Source organism: Wolffia australiana, chromosome 10, assembly GCF_029677425.1.
Source record: "Wolffia australiana isolate 7733 chromosome 10, ASM2967742v1".
Lineage (NCBI taxonomy): Eukaryota > Viridiplantae > Streptophyta > Magnoliopsida > Alismatales > Araceae > Wolffia > Wolffia australiana.
In genome coordinates, this window is record NC_135844.1 from 16,142,120 (window position 1) to 16,158,114 (window position 15,995).

The 15,995-nt window shown below is 38.6% G+C and overlaps 1 protein-coding gene across 5 annotated transcripts; it reads right to left on the reverse strand.

Annotated features, from left to right (window-relative positions):
• Positions 1-11,244: 11,244 nt before the first annotated feature.
• On the reverse strand, positions 11,245-15,914 carry LOC144708243 (S-adenosyl-L-methionine-dependent methyltransferases superfamily protein). 5 transcript variants are annotated; one of them, XM_078581479.1, is made up of 9 exons: positions 15,681-15,914; positions 15,526-15,587; positions 14,657-14,960; positions 13,956-14,104; positions 13,677-13,872; positions 12,945-13,155; positions 12,185-12,857; positions 11,858-11,935; positions 11,245-11,775 (listed from the first exon to the last, which is right to left on the reverse strand). In XM_078581479.1, the coding sequence occupies exons 3-9, from the start codon at positions 14,936-14,938 to the stop codon at positions 11,553-11,555; spliced, it is 1,812 nt and encodes a 603-aa protein (XP_078437605.1). In that variant the 5' UTR covers positions 14,939-14,960; positions 15,526-15,587; positions 15,681-15,914; the 3' UTR covers positions 11,245-11,552. The 5 variants fall into 5 exon arrangements, with proteins under 5 accessions (XP_078437605.1, XP_078437607.1, XP_078437608.1 ...); XM_078581481.1 differs by having other exon boundaries at positions 15,488-15,587; XM_078581482.1 differs by having other exon boundaries at positions 11,245-11,452; positions 11,541-11,775; positions 15,526-15,914.
• Between the last annotated feature and the right edge of the window lie 81 nt (positions 15,915-15,995).

Below are 15,995 nucleotides of genomic sequence, written 5' to 3' on the forward strand. Positions count from 1 at the left end.
GATTAAGGGCTTATAATTAGGGATAGGATAAAAAAATCATTGACTTTCAAATAACTTATCTGTGATCTAGTTTGATCAGGCATGGCTTAAAATTCCAATGATGACATGAGCCATACCATCTATAATTGCAACAGTAAAAATAAATACCTTAATACTATTTTTAAATTATCAGCACCAATTTCTTCTTCGCAATAAATACATTTTGCATATTTTTCTATAAAGGAATATTTCATAAAACAACCTGTGTACACAGTGACATCTTAATGCTATCATGTTTGTCTAATGTGAATGTTTATGAGCTAAACCCCCTCATATACAATATAGTGTGCATGATTTCCCCTCATGTTTTCTTTAAAGAGTGCTAAGTTTTACTTAAATGGTTGTCCACCTACACTGACGGAAGGGATGCTAAATTTGAGTATGAAAAAATTAATAAGAAATGTCCTATCTCCATTTTTTATTAACTTTTTGAAAATACTCAACCGTTAATAATATTAACTTATGTTGATGATGTTATGAGAAAAATCAGGTTCATCGAATAGCCTGAATGGCTAGTGAGCCTTGAACAACATCGAATAGCCTGATTTAGGTTCGGATGAAATTATTCTGGTTGTGAAACAACAAATGCTTTCCACCTGAAGTAAATTATTCTAACATTTCTGGGGTTTTTCCTTATTGTTAATGGAACTTTGCCATTCTGAATAATGACACTCAAGTTAGAACAGTTTTCCCATGTTCCTATGTATCAATAATAAACCCCAAATATATATAATAAACAATGACATAATTACACCGCCAAACCCACTGATTAAACCCCAAATATATATAACAATGGTGAGTTTCGGGTTGATTCATAGAGAGCTTGTGATCTGATGATTATACTAACATTTTTTATCGTAACTATATTATAATAACATTTTTCTAAAATTAATGAAAAAACTGGGATTTAAAAAGAAAGAAAAGTAGGTTCAAAATCAATTATTTGAAGGGAATAAAGTAGAGAAACATGTAATGACTTTCAAGTTCCATTTAATATTTTTATCAAATAAACAAAATGTAATTTAATGCAACAAATGTGACCATTATTGAAAGTAAATAGGCATAGTATCCTGGTTTACGACTGAGAGGATCCAATAAGTGCCTTTCAACAAAAATATTGGACCCTTTGGTTCAATCTGTGTTTACCTTTCAACAAATGATCAAACTAAAATTTCTAGATGCACCTAAAATTATTCTTTGTTTAGCTTCTGAGGGTATCATTAATGGGTTCTAGAGGCCTAAATCTGGATGAAAAATTCAAAACGATTTGCAGCAGAAGACTTAAACGGAGTCGTAACTATTAAAGCAATGACTAGATGAAAAATGGACGCATGCAGTCATCATGTTGTACAGGGACCGTTGCCACCTGTCCTCGAGACTCGTACCGACACAGCAACTGCCATATCAAACCAAGAGCCGTTGTTGCCTCTCCTCGAAAGTTGCATCAATGAATGAAGTTGTCGTACCATACAGGAATCATCGCCTCCTCTCCTCGAGACCCGTATCGAGACCTAACGCCACCATACCGTACGAGAGCCGTCGCCGCCTCTCCTCGAGACACTCCTCAATGCCTGCCGCCTCCCAACACGTCAAGTCATACGTGACATCATGTTGACCGTCATGATGAAGCTCAGGCTGTGGCATGTCTTCATAAACATCAAGATCCATCATGCTACTCCTTATCCCCTTTATGAGGATGGACAGACGCGAGCTTGTTGGGTTTTATGGGACTTTCTTCTCCTATCCCAATTTCTTCAAATTCTTCTTCTCTCCTCTCTATCGACTCTTCCTTTTTCTAATAGTAACAACATCAATAAAAATCACTAAACGAATAACCTATGTATGGATCACATCCGTGATTTCTTGGATCCCGGAGCAAGACGAGTCGAGCTGCTCAAGTATGCAGCCTCTAGACATATCCACAGAATCCTTGGCACATCAAATCTCCTCCTTGACCCTTGCAAACTCCCTTCACCCTCTGTCATCGTCGTTACACCGTCCAGATCGCATCGAGAGTGGAGAAGAGGTGTGGAGAGAAGAGAGAAGAAGGGGAAGGCCCCTGAAAAATTCTAGCCTAGGTGAATTTTGTTCAGGGTCTTCCTCTATTTATACTAAGTGGGTATTTTTTATAAAAATCCCAAAACTTAAGTATGTCTTTTGACGTCCAAAGACCATTTGCGTGTGACCCATTAGGCCATGTATCAGTCTAGTTAACGACTCCATTGACCCATTAGCCTTTATTGGTCTTCCAAATTAAATTATATCATCATATAGATTAAATAAAGTCAGAAAAATTTAACCCAATCCACAGGTTGAGTCACCAACACGTGGGGGGCCAGGCTACACCTCGTGCTATAAAAGATACAAAGGAGTGTGTATCGACTCACTCATGGAACATGTTCATCATGAGTTACCATGTATGTATAGTCTCTCCTCTACTTGACGCTCCTAGGATGACTTAGGGCATGGTCAACTGTCAAACCCTGATCAGTCATCCGAGTTAATACTAATGTGTTCGAAAATCATGAAAAGAGTCTTTTCCGATATTTCACTGCCTTGGCCATGGACTTTATTGCATCATCTTCCTTGAGCTGTAACCTCTTATACCAAGGATGGACGATCCCATCTTGACCACTCAATCATCTTCATGAACTTCTTAATGTACCCAAACTAAGACTATTTAGAATCCCATGATTAGAGACTTGTAGGTCATAGTCAAAGTACAATTTTTCGTCCACATGACGTATTTGGTGTTTCATGTCAAAGGACTACTTACACAACCATGACATGAATCAACCTGATTGATAGTTCGGTATCATACCATTCAGGGATTTGTATGGATCTATTTAGTGAACTCTTTCCACTAAAGATCACCCACTATCTATCCTTAGGGTCTCCACACTAATGGCTATAGGAATGGCCATACTCATCATATGAGTGAGGCTAGATAGTGTTGTTCTATCCAGATACTTCGATCTCCTTCTCTAATTGGAATATTTAGAAAACATGCTTAAAGAGTAGTGATCTCTATATTATGATCTCATCATAATTCACTAAGTCCGATCATGTATTCATGGACTTCGTTTTAAGCATCACACCTGTAGTATAATGAATATGTTCTATTAATGAACCTGGAACGAGATATGGAATGTGTGATTGGATTTCTGACCACATATATTTCCATCAATAATGTTATCATAGTGGATAAGTTCATAGGTTCTAACAGATTATGATAGTTTGCAAGCCTTGATCACATCCTTGTCCATCAACCGCTACCCCATACCTAATGGAATTGCATTGCCTCTAAGATAATTGCACATTCCACATCATACTCAGAATTCATTTATTAACTCATATGTGATGCTCATAATGAAGTCTAAGGATATTCACAATCATGAGTGAACTATGACAATATCATACTACAGTGATCACTTATCTAAATATTTCTATTAATGGAATACTCAAGAAGGACATCAAAATATCGTTGTAGAATAGCTTACGTAGTCTTGTTAATATTATGAGAAGGGTTGGTCCAGTAACCATTTTTGTGGAGTCAATAAAGAGAGAGAATGGATGGTTGTTAAGGCTGAGGGAGAGAGTTCACTAAATTTTTCTATATGACTCTATAGATGGTTCTATATATCAATTAGGTTGATTCAAGTCACAGTTATGTAAGTTGTCCTTAGACCTGAAAAACCAAGTGAATTTTGTGACAGCACAGTTTTTTTACTATGACCTAAAATTCCCTTAATCAAGAGATTCCAAACAGTCTTAGATGATGTGGAGCAACAAATCCACGAAACTGTCATCAAATGTATATATCACACAAAAACTTGCGTAACCTGTGTAAATATTTTTTGTGTAACAGTGTATCTCAAATGTTTGCAACAAATCCACAAACCAGAACATTTCCAAAAGTGGAAAAAAAAAATCAGGGCTGAATTTTTTTATGTCAGGATATTATACTTGTCAAGTGGCATTTTGATAAAGGTGAAGAAAGAGAAAGCTGCGGCCACCGTGTGGAAGAAATTGGAGCATCTGTACATGGAAAATACCCTTACATGTAAGTATCATTTTAAGCAAAATTATTTCACGCTACAGATGCTTTAGGGGACCATAATGAAATCTCATCTTTATATATTAAATTCTACTATCATGAATTTGGAAAATTTTGATGTAAAATTATAAATGATGATCAAGATTTATAGTTGTTTTGACCTCAAGCACATTCCTTTAAATATTTTATGTAGACCTTGAATTAGGAGAGGGAGTATATCAATGTGTTATTTAACTCAGCTATTTTGTATGAGAAGTGCAACAATATGAAGTTTTTCTTTACTAGCGATTGTCGGAGAAAGAAGGCTTATATGATGATGAAAAAAAATTAAATACGGCATATTTAAGGGATTATAGGTTATAATGTATAGATAGAAACAATGCCATAATATTGTGATAATAAAGGACACAATCAATCAGACAGGTGATTTTTTAAGGCTCCAGAGGAAGCTAACATGTTATGAAAATCACTCCATGAAGGTAGATGACATGATAGAGGCAAATGTCATTGATGAAGATATTATATATTATAGCATATATGTTAACACCGTCAGATTCAGATATGGTTGAATATTGGATAAAGCTTGTACACATTGTATGAACCTAATAGAGAATTCATGTCAAGTTTGAGGACATTGATGTGGACTTTCTTTTAATTGGAAGTGATGATCCATGTTATATTGTTGACCATGAAAAATTCAAAATCAAAACATCTGATGGAACCATAAGATATGCATTTGGGTTGAAGAAGGGTATTATCTCATTCAGTATGCTTGATAGCAAGGGCTACCATATTTATACTAAAGGTGGAAGTTTCAAGGTCCTGACAGGTAATCTTGCTCTTTTTAAGGGAAAGTTGAATTAATATGTTTATTTTGTATTGTTTGCAACTATTTTCAGGGAAGCTGCTACTGCATCATCATCAGTTCCCTGAGAGAACATCACATGCCTGTAGTATGTGACTAGGCTTATGAATCAAAGGAGACTTGCAATTTTGGGTAATAGAGGCTTGGACATAATGGAAAAAATATTTCAAGTTTAAGTTTGGTGCACTAAATATTAGCAAAATTAATACATACTTAGCTTGAACATTGCAGCTCGTACGACTCACAACACTCTTGACTACATTCATTCAATTGTATGAGGCCCCTCTCAAGTACCTTACAGGAGTGGTAAAAAAAAAAAATCTGTTATTTATTGATGATTATTCTTGAAGCATAAGGATAGTAATGTTGAAGCAAAAGAGTGGCATCTTCCCACGCTTCAAGCATTGGGGGTCAGTCTTTGAGAATAAAATATGTGAGATAATCAAGAGGTTACTGATAATCATTACTAATATCCTAATTATTATATTAGTATTACATATTATTGATTTTTATTATTTATAATGATCATATATGCATGTTATCAGGAAATAAAACAATTTATTATAGTATTTTACTTAGATTCTGAATTTTCTTAATTTGTGATATTGTAAATGAATTTTCTAACATCAAATTCATCAAATAAATAAATAAATTTTATTATTCACAATATATAAATGGATTTATATAATATTTTGTGGGTTTAAATACAATATAATCTCATCATCCAATCGTCATAAAATAGGTCTTCAGAATCTAGGGATGATTTTTGATTTCCAAGACATACACCTGTAGAGATGTATCAATGGCCAATGGGTTTTTTAGAATGAATTTCCTAGTTTGTGCCTAGAATTATTTCTCTTGTTGGGATAAAATCATGATATTGAATCATGGTGTAGGTTTCATGGATTTCCCTTAAGCCACCAATGCCCTCACCGTATACAGCAACCATAAATAGGACTTCAGATTCAAGTGAAGATCACTTCTCCAACTGGTAGAAATGGAAACTAAACAATGAATGGGACAGATAGGTACTAAGGAATAAATGTCATATTTTCTTAGCAGAGCTATTTATTTTGATGTATTACAACGCATGTATCAGGGATAACCCTTGACACAATGACTTTATCACCAATGGAGGCAATGGGAAATAGGTCTCAAAATCTAGTGTTGATCTCGCTACTTTCGAGATAGGCAGAAACGAAGATAGAACAATGCAAGAGAGTAATGGGTATTAAAAACTAATGTCCTCATTTATTTCTTCAACAGTTGGTTTTGTTGAGATAAACTCTTGATGCTAAATTACAAGCATATGGCAAGAAATGCTAAGGTAGCAATGGTGCTAAGGTATCGGTTGTTTTTTACTCTTTGCATTAAAAAAGAGAGCAATGGTGCTAAGGTAGCAATCATGGTAAACTCATGATGCGAAGGTAGCAATGGTGGTGCCAACAGTGACAATCAGGACTATGAGTTTGAATTTAGTGTTTATTGCTCTCTTTCCTTCACAAGTACAAATGGAAATAGAATAATTCATAAAAAAGAATGTCCTAGTTTGTTCCTAGAGTTGTTCTTATTGTTGAAATAAACTCATGATGTTGAATTAAAGTGTAGGGGGAATATCTCCCTCTGGGATAGCGCTCACATTGCCAATTAGGGCAACCAAAAATTGGTCCCCAAAATTTAGTGGCAATCTCTCTCCTTCCTTAACAAAGTAAATTGATATGTAATAACAAATGAGACCAATGGGTATTCAAGAATAAATGTCCATTTCATTTGTATAGCCTTTAGCTGGAATAAACTCATGACACAAAATTACGGTGGAGGTGGCAATGATCATGCCTTGAGACAATGACAGCATCACCAATGGGGCAATGAGAATTTAGTCTTCAAAATCTTGTGATGATTGTGCTCCTTCATTGACTTCTTGACAAGGAGAAAAGGTGACGGAGCAGTGGATCAGATAAATGGGTTAAAAATGTCCATAACAAAAACTCATTGGTAGTTTGTTTCTAGAGTTGTTGCTTTCGTTCAAATTAACTTGTGCTGGCGAATATCAATCCAATTGACAAGCATCCCCTCTTATGAGCGACGAAGTTACAAATGGGTGCAATAAAATGGGTCCTCATATTCCAATGGCGATTGCTCCTCTTCCCGATAGGTATAAATGGAGATGGAAAAGTGGGCGGGACAGATAGGTGCTAAAGAATGAATGTCTTATTTTTATATTATTGTATTTCATTTTGTTGCAATAAATTCATGATACTGAATTATAATTTAGATTATATGGATCGTTCTTTGAGACAGTGATGGTGTTGCCAATTGGAGAAGATGAAAACTTGGTCTCAAAAATCACTAGTCATCAATGGCCTTCCTGACAAGGAGAAATAAAAATGGTCTCATGAATGGTGTCACGAATGAGGACACCTAGGAGTTAGGTATTCAAAATATAGTGGTGATCAATCTACTTCTCCATGAAGGAGAAATCGAGCTGGAAAAATGGAATAGACCAGTTGGTTTCAAAGACCGAATGTCCTAGTTTGTTATTACAGTTGTTGGGATAAACTAATCATTTTGAATTATGGTATAGGTAGAAGATATCCATCCTTAAGACAATGACTACGTCTGTCCTTAAGGCAATTAAAAAATTGGTCTTCAAAATCGTGTGGTTATCTTTGCTTCCTAATAAGAACAAATGGAGATGAAATAAAGGATTGGGTTGATGGGTATTTAAGAATGAATGTCCAGTTCATTCATGTAGTTCATTTCATTAGGATAAACTCATGACACTAAATTACAATGGAGATGGCAGTGATTATACCCTAAGACAATGATGGTGCCACCAATGGGAGCAATGAGAAATTGATCTTCCAAATCTATTGATGATGGCTCTCCTTCCTCGACAAGGAGAAAAGGAGATGGAATAGTGTGATGGATATTATGTGGTCGTCAAGCCAATCATGATCGGTTCTTTGCTTTGGTTCAACCATGGAAAGCATGGTTTCAATGATGTGGAAGCGTGTTATCGATTCAAAATTGATCTATGAAATCATACATCACATGTACCTTATGGGGAACTTGTTCCACCCTTGACTTTCCTGCTCTGAGATCATTCTGAAGCAGTTCACATGTGCGGCCTCTAGAATTATCGACGCGATCACGTTGCACTAGGATCTCCACCTCTTCTTCTTCAACTTTCCTTGAAAATCTTGAAGATCTTCTCACCATGAAGACACTCTCCTTGGTTGAGTAGAGAAAATGGGGGTTCTCAATTCTGGTTGGCCCGGGTGCTTGAAATGAGTGCCCCTTCCCTATTTATATTTTACTTAAGTTTTTCTCAAAAAATCATATAGTAAAATATATTCAGCAATGCTCCTATGATATTATAAGTTTGACCCTCTAGGTCATGTATCATTCTAGTCAATAACTTTAGTGGCCCAATAACTGACTCACCTTATTAATTAACTATATCAACATATAGATTAATTATCAAGGATCAATTTAACCCAGTTGATAGGTTAAGTTTCCAGCCCGTGGGGTGCCAAGCTACACCTCATGCTCTAGAAGATACCGATTAGTGTTTGAACTCTCTCATGGAACCTTAACCGTCATCGGTTATAGTACATATTTAATACATCATCTTGCGAGAATCTCAAATAACTTAGGGTATGGTTGATCGTCAAACCCTAATCACTCATTCGATTAGTACTGATGCGTAACAGGGATCATTGGAGAACTCCTCCTCCAATATCCTCGCCACCCTGACCAGGGAATTTTTGCATCATCTTACTTGAGTCAATCTCCTCGTATGCCGAGGGTGGATGATCATGTCTTGACCACTCAATCACCTCCATGAGCTTCTTACTGCACTCAAGCTATGACTTGTTTTAATCACATGATTGGAGGCTCGTAAGCCATAGTCAAAATGTAGTTGTCCATCCACGAGATGTCATTAGTGTCTCAGGTCAATGGATAACTTATACAACCATGACATGAATCAACCTGATTGACATTGAGGTATAATACCATTGAGGGATTCTTCTGATCAATTCAGCGAACTCTTTCTCAAAAGAGCACCCACTATATGTCCTTAGTGTCGCCACACTAATAACTACATGATCAGTTATACTTTTCGTATAAGTAGGATCCGTAAATTCTATTCTATTTGATAATTTGATGTCCGTCTCGACTATCCATCAATAGGAATATTTAGAATACATGTTTAAAGACTAGTGATCACTGTACTATGATCTCATCATAATTCACTAGGTTATTGCACATATTCATGAACTTCATTATAAACATCACACTAGAATAATAATGAATGTAATATTTTATTCAATGAACTTAAATAAACATGATGGTGTGATTTTTCTTGACTGCCACATAATATCCATCGATCCTTCCTCGCTAAGGAGAAACAAGGATGGAACAATAAATGAACCAATGGAAATTCATGAAGGAATGTCCAAGCTAATTCCTAGAATTATTGATTTTGTTAAAAAGAACTTATGATACTAAATTACAATGTAGAGGGCACATGTTCCCCCCCCCCTTCCACACTAATTGAAAATTGGTCTTCAAAATCTAATATTGATCTCTCTTTTTGTGATAGGGAAATCTTGAGATGAAACAATGGATGGGAGCAATGGGGATTAAAAAAGGAATTTCCTAGTTCATTCCTAGAGTTGTTTCTTTTGTTGGGATAAACTTATGATGTTGAATGAAAGTGCACATTAAGAGGCTCCCTCTTTAAGACAATGATGATATTGTCAACGGGGAATGGGAAATAGGACTGCAGAATCTGGTGTTCACCTATGTGCTTCTTCAACAAGGTGTCTTGTGAGGATCATATGTCTGGTAGGGACCACATGGCTGGTGGGAACAATATAATTCACCTTCTGTGTACTAGCTAAAGCATTACATATGTCTGGTGGGGACCATATTCACTCTAGTACCATAGTAGGTAAGCTAGAAGGTGAGCATGAGATGACTTTAGGCTAATGAAACATGATATAACATTCAAGTTGTCCTCTTAACATAAATCTAACTTTAAAAAATAATTGAGATCAAGAAAAAAATCATAAATAGTCTTCTTTCTAAAAGAAAATTAAAATTCTAATACCTTTTTATAAGAACTCGACGTCTTCAGAAGTCAAAGTATGTGTGTCTCCTTTCAAACTACGAAGAGCTATGGACCACATTTACGGATGTTCCTATCAGAAAACACTTACGTTACTGGAACTGATGCATTGTAGAGCAGTTTTTTCTATTTTAAAACTAGTCTATTATGAGGCAGCAAGAAGTGAATTTAAATAGACTATTAAATTTAATGTCAAATTATATTATATGATTTAATAATATCACATTTTGGATACAAATGGGTTTTATGATAATACACTAAATAAACAAATGGGTTTTTTATATTATAGTCTAAATAAAGCAAGAAACTTCTAAGACTAGTATGATATTCTAGTTGTTAAAAATATTATTTACTTCCTACAACAAATTACAAGATAAGAAAACATATATATAATTTGATCATAAGACCAACAAGTTGATTCAGGATCTAGATATCAACTGCTTGGCCTAAAAAAGGTCATCTTTGTAATATGATAATTGAGAAATATCATTTGTTGAGTTAATTCAGATAGATCTAAAATTGGGTGCATCAATAATGTGGCATATTGAATTTCCTGTGATGAAATCTTAGGTCCACATTCTTAGGTGTTAATCTGTTGATCTTGCAGTCTAAAATGAATTAGACTTTATAATAATGGAGATTCGAGGGTTTTTTATTGAAAAGTACAATTGAGATTTGAATACTAAATCACTTTTGTCCGTCTTAGTGTGACTAGTAGTCAAGTTTCTCTAGGTTCGACCATTAGCAGATCAAGGTGTAAATTTGTTGATTGACTATTGACCTACCTACATAATGAGATAATAAAACTAAACTTGGAAAACTCATCGGAATCATCATTTTAAAAATGCTAACTAGATACCTTTGCATTGTTTCTTTGGGTATGAATAAATATGGACCGAGAGTAGATCCAAATAATTAAGGCCTGACAACATGGCTATACAAACAATATTATTATTGTACGCCCCACATTGATTCGCCTTGCATGATAATCTTGTATTCAGTAAAACCTTTCATCTTTCAATACATCATTTACCATTTGATCTTAACTGGTATGTAATCAAGAGGATTCCAAATTGAATCGCACAACAAATACAAGTATTACAAATATAAACAATCCAAACCAATATTCAATCAAATAACACTATAAAATAAAAATGGAAAGTCATTTATTTCATCTTGATAAAACGTACACCTGGAGATAAGGACACTTACATTTGTCAAAACCCCCACTTGAACACAAATTTACAAGCAGATTAGAACTCAACAAATGATAGGGGATTGCTATATATTCTCCCACAATTTCAGAACATGAACAAATCAAGGCAGTGCCTAGGGCTTTGCCTCCAGCGGCTTCCTAAATTTTTTTTTAACAGTAAACCAAGGGCAATCAAATGAGAAAGAATGGACGCAGGGGATGAAAAAAAAATGGATTCAGTTCCTACCATCTGTGAGAATCAGAGGCGGGGAGCAGAGTTGGAGTACCAGAGCTTCTTGCGGCAGACAAGGACCTTCTCGTTCTCAACCTTGTACTCAGTGTCATGGACATTGCAGTCCCACCTCATGCCCTTAGCCAGGGTCACCACAGCATCCACAAAATACTTGGACTCTCGGACGATGGCGTGGCCCTGCGGCCGCAGCAGCCGATCCATCTCCAACAGCACATGCTTCATCTCACACCTGGACAAGAAGAGACGACGAAACAAACATTAGACAAAGGAGAATTGGCGATAACAGGACATGGGTCGCGTTGCCTGCCCACCTATGGCTCTCCGCCGTGAACAGCCCATCCACATGCAGCAGGTCATAGGTCCGAGGATACGACGAGAAGGCTTCGCACCTGCCATCAAAGTTTCATACTAACATTAATGACAATGCGAGTGAACAGGGACGTAACTATGGTTTCGTTCAGTCCTATTGGCACGATGGGGTCCATTCCGTTTCTCATTTAGTGGTGTTATAAAACAAAACGCAACGGGACAGAGGTAAAGAAACGTTCTGTTTGTTTCCCGTTCTCTTCCGTTCAGGATGGATGACGTTCTGTCCAGTTTGTCATTCTTCCAGGAAGATAGGAGGGTAGTGTACTGACCAGTCATGGTAGGAGCCAATGAGACCGCGGTCGTAGATGGCACCGAGGGAGCGTGGACCGTAGGAGGAGACGACATTCATGACCCAGACGGGGGCGTTGACGAGGGCAGCAGCGAAACCACCGTAGAGCGTGTTCATGTCCATGACGTTGCGGATCTGATCCGTGCCAATGGCCGGAAGCAGCTTCCGGTAGTGCTTCATCCTGGCCATCCATTTTGAACCATCGTGCTTTAAGGAGCTAGAGCCGGGGACGGGCGGGGCCCGCACAGGGGGCCTGGTCAGGCGGTGGGGCCATTTGGGAGTGCTCTTGAGAGAGAGTTTGCCGGCGTCTGGCCCGGGGGCGGAGACGCAGGTGCGGAGCGGCGTGTACCAGGCCTCGTCTGGGTCTGTCCCATCATCACAGAGTGCAGGCAGCGACTCGGTTGGGGTCTTGAGCTTGTCGTAGCAAGACGTGTCGGCGGTCTTCTGCCACACAGCGATGTCATCCTTCTTGTTGTACAGCTTGAAGCACATGGCGCCCAGGAGCTTCTTCAGCTTGTTGAAGTCTCCCTTTTGCTCCTCGACCGTCGTGTTCCAGCCTCTCCACCGGTTCTCGTAGTTCACCGGCGGGCCTGACAGCACCCAGAACCCCCCCGGCCGCAGTATCCTATGCACCTCCATGAGATAGATACCACCTATCCACCATCACCACCACCATCATCATCATCAGCAGCAGCATCATCATCATCATCAATGTGATCATAATATGGTTGATTACTCACCAAACTCGGTCCAGGGGATGAGGCAGCGGGAGCAGTGAGCCATGTCGAAGGAGTTGGCCGGGAAGGGGAGGCGTTGAGTGGAGATGATGCCGAGCATGGCCGGCACGCCGCGTTCTAGGGCGAATTGGATCTGAGCTTCATGGTTATCTCTTGGGGCAATGGAGAGCGTGAGGATTCCCCTGTCAAGTAGATCACCTCCCCAACTGGCCACCTTTACAAACAAAAAAGTACACGAATTTGTGTCAACCCGTCAACGTCAACGTTGACTTGACTATGACAGCGACTAAGGATCGGGTTGGATGATGGACAACAGTTTGGGAATGGACGGAGGGACACCGAAGGGGCCTCTAACAGCTGGCCACACTAAATGGGCCATCTGTTATGTTCCCGTCCATTGGGTTTGGATGGAACCAATGACGGAACTATGGCAGGACAAATAAGAATAGATTGATTAAGTGGTGTTAGATGAGGAATGAGACAGAACCCAAGGCAGTTAGAGGTTTCCCTCAGTTCTCATTCCAGGGTCAGGACGGATGACTAATGACGAACTGGCTTTTGTCCCATTCCGTTTAACATCCGTCTAGAAACCTTAACAATGACAGAAATTTGGACATATGGACGGTTGACGTAAATGTGGAATTGGTAGTGACCCATCAATGTCACCATGAAAGGAAAATGCGAACTGAAGAGTGAGACGGAGACGCAGAGAGAGAGAGAGAGAGAGAAGCTCACCCCGCATCCTGTGTCAATTGCGGTTCTGACAGAGCCATCCTTCATTCCAGGAATGAGTTCTTCCATGAGGTCCACATAAGCACCAACTCCTTTGGGGAACATCGTACCTCCCCCGGGAAAAAGGAATTTTTCGCCTTCTTTCCGCAGCCAGTTCTGATTTGATTTCTGGCTATTTATCCAGTCGTAGGGTACGTTCCTGAAATCGAATGCAAATAATTTATATTGAATTTTATCTGCTTACAAATTTAGAATTTTTTTATATATCACGGATTGGTTTACCTGTACCAACATTCGTCTCTGCTTTTGGGCCATCGGATCGGAATCTTGTAACCTTTCGGAGGAGGCACTAAGCACTCCTTCCTTTCAAACATAGGCGGGCAATGCCGTTCCATAAACGAGAGTCTGTAGTTGCCGTACTTTCTCCATCTCTGAAATGGTACATGAAAAGGGATTTTACATTTAAACTTTTCGAAACTAAAAACCCACGTGATTTCACGTTTAATAATTTACAAGAAATGGGACTTCAACTATTTTGGACAGAATGCAAAACTTAAACACGGTGAAAGAAATCGAGAGCGGTGAGATATATTTTCAGATTTAGAGGAAAATTATCGACGAAACAGCAATTTGAATTACACAAATGTCTTAGGATCAATACAAAACATCTTTAAAAAACGGAACATACTACAAGAAAATATGTCTGATACATGAAATATGATAATAAATATGCCATAGAGATACATCTTATAGTTTTCGAAATTTGATAATAAACTACTTGCTTTCTGACATTAATCATTATGGCATAGAAAGATATTTCGATAGATAGATATATAAATAGAAGGACCGATAGTTTGAATTATATATGCATATCTGTGGCAAAATGATTGACGGCAAAAAGCAAGTAGCACTTAAGCGTGCTTCAGAGTACATCTGTCAAAATTGAGGAGAAACGCAGGAAAATCAAATATAGCTGTACCAACCTTTGGATCTGTGCAGGGTGTGTAGTCTTGATAATCGAGGCCGCACTCCGGGAAAACGCTGGGCTTAATTTCTAGTGATGAAGAAATAGTAGATTTCGGCGAGAGTTTTTTCTGAGATAAATCTGCCGAGATACTATTTTTCCCAAAAATGTTATCACCGCCCGAATTGAAAATACCGCCAAGATAGAATGAGAACCCACAGAGTACAATGAACATCAAAGTTACAGGCACCATCCTGGAACTTTTGTCAGGATGAGTGGCCGGTTTGTGCTCCCCCTTCATTCTGTGTGATTAGGCTGGCTGCCTGAAATAATGCGATAAACATCGATCAGATAAAAAAAAAGGTAAATAAATCTCGGATGGGCAAACTGTATTCTAGGTTTTCAAGAACACGTGAAATCTTGAGTTTCTGAGAATCGTTCCGGTTGATGGTAGCACGTTGAACCCAATTATCAGAAAGATCCATGTATTAGAGTGGAGAGCGAAATTCCCCATACGGATCCCGTATAAATTCAACAGATGAGGTCGTAGGATCAAACGGATAGGAACCCGCATAATTGACAATATAATACTTTGAATTTGACGGCTAAAGATCCGCTCAAAACATCCCAATTACTTTGAATATCGATGATGAAATTCACACCCAAAGGTTGATTCTGACATCCGAGAAATGAAGAACCAAATTCTTAGCAGCAAAAAACTAAATTACGCAAACACAAGCCATAGCCAAAGAAGGTGTTCCCCCATGTAGACAAGACAGAAGAACAGGTTTCAGATCAAATCCCAAATGAGGATAAAAACCCATTCAAGAAAACAGAAAATTAGACGGACCCAAGACAGATCCGGCGAAACAGGCGCTAGTTCTTCACCTCGGCAGCCCACAGAGGGGTGGGGGAGTGAGGAGTGATGACGTCAAGCACCGCACGGAGAGCTGCAAGAAGAGAAATTCAAGATGGACGGAAGAGAAGGCACCGCACGGAGAGCTGCAAGAAGAGAAATTCAAGATGGACGGAAGAGAAGGCACCGCTACTTATCCATGTTCGCATTTGTGGGGATTTTTTGGGATTTACAGCTACCCTTGCATCTCGGCAAGTTTGTCCGATTGGCGCCGGCGTGAGCGTGAGGGCAGATTGAATCCCGTGGAATTCGAAGAACATTTACCTCGAAGAATCATCTGTCGGTCACCGATCTCACGCGACTAGAACAGACTGGCCGAAGCAAGGGCCCCGCCATCTCCGCCGACACCCTCAACTGCCTCCACTTTCTTCTTTCTATCTTCCCCCTTCTCTGTTCTAATTCAAGGCGACCACGTGGGCGGGCCATACTTTCGTAATGACGA

Excerpts from the sequence above, each read along its gene's own strand:
- LOC144708243 (XM_078581479.1), bottom strand. The coding sequence starts at position 14,938 with ATGAAGGGGGAGCACAAACCGGCCACTCATCCTGACAAAAGTTCCAGG. Across the intron at positions 13,873-13,955 it reads AGAGACGAATGTTGGTACAG|GAACGTACCCTACGACTGGA; the intron begins GTAAACCAATCC and ends ATTCGATTTCAG. Across the intron at positions 12,858-12,944 it reads CATCCCCTGGACCGAGTTTG|GTGGTATCTATCTCATGGAG; the intron begins GTGAGTAATCAA and ends GATGGTGGATAG.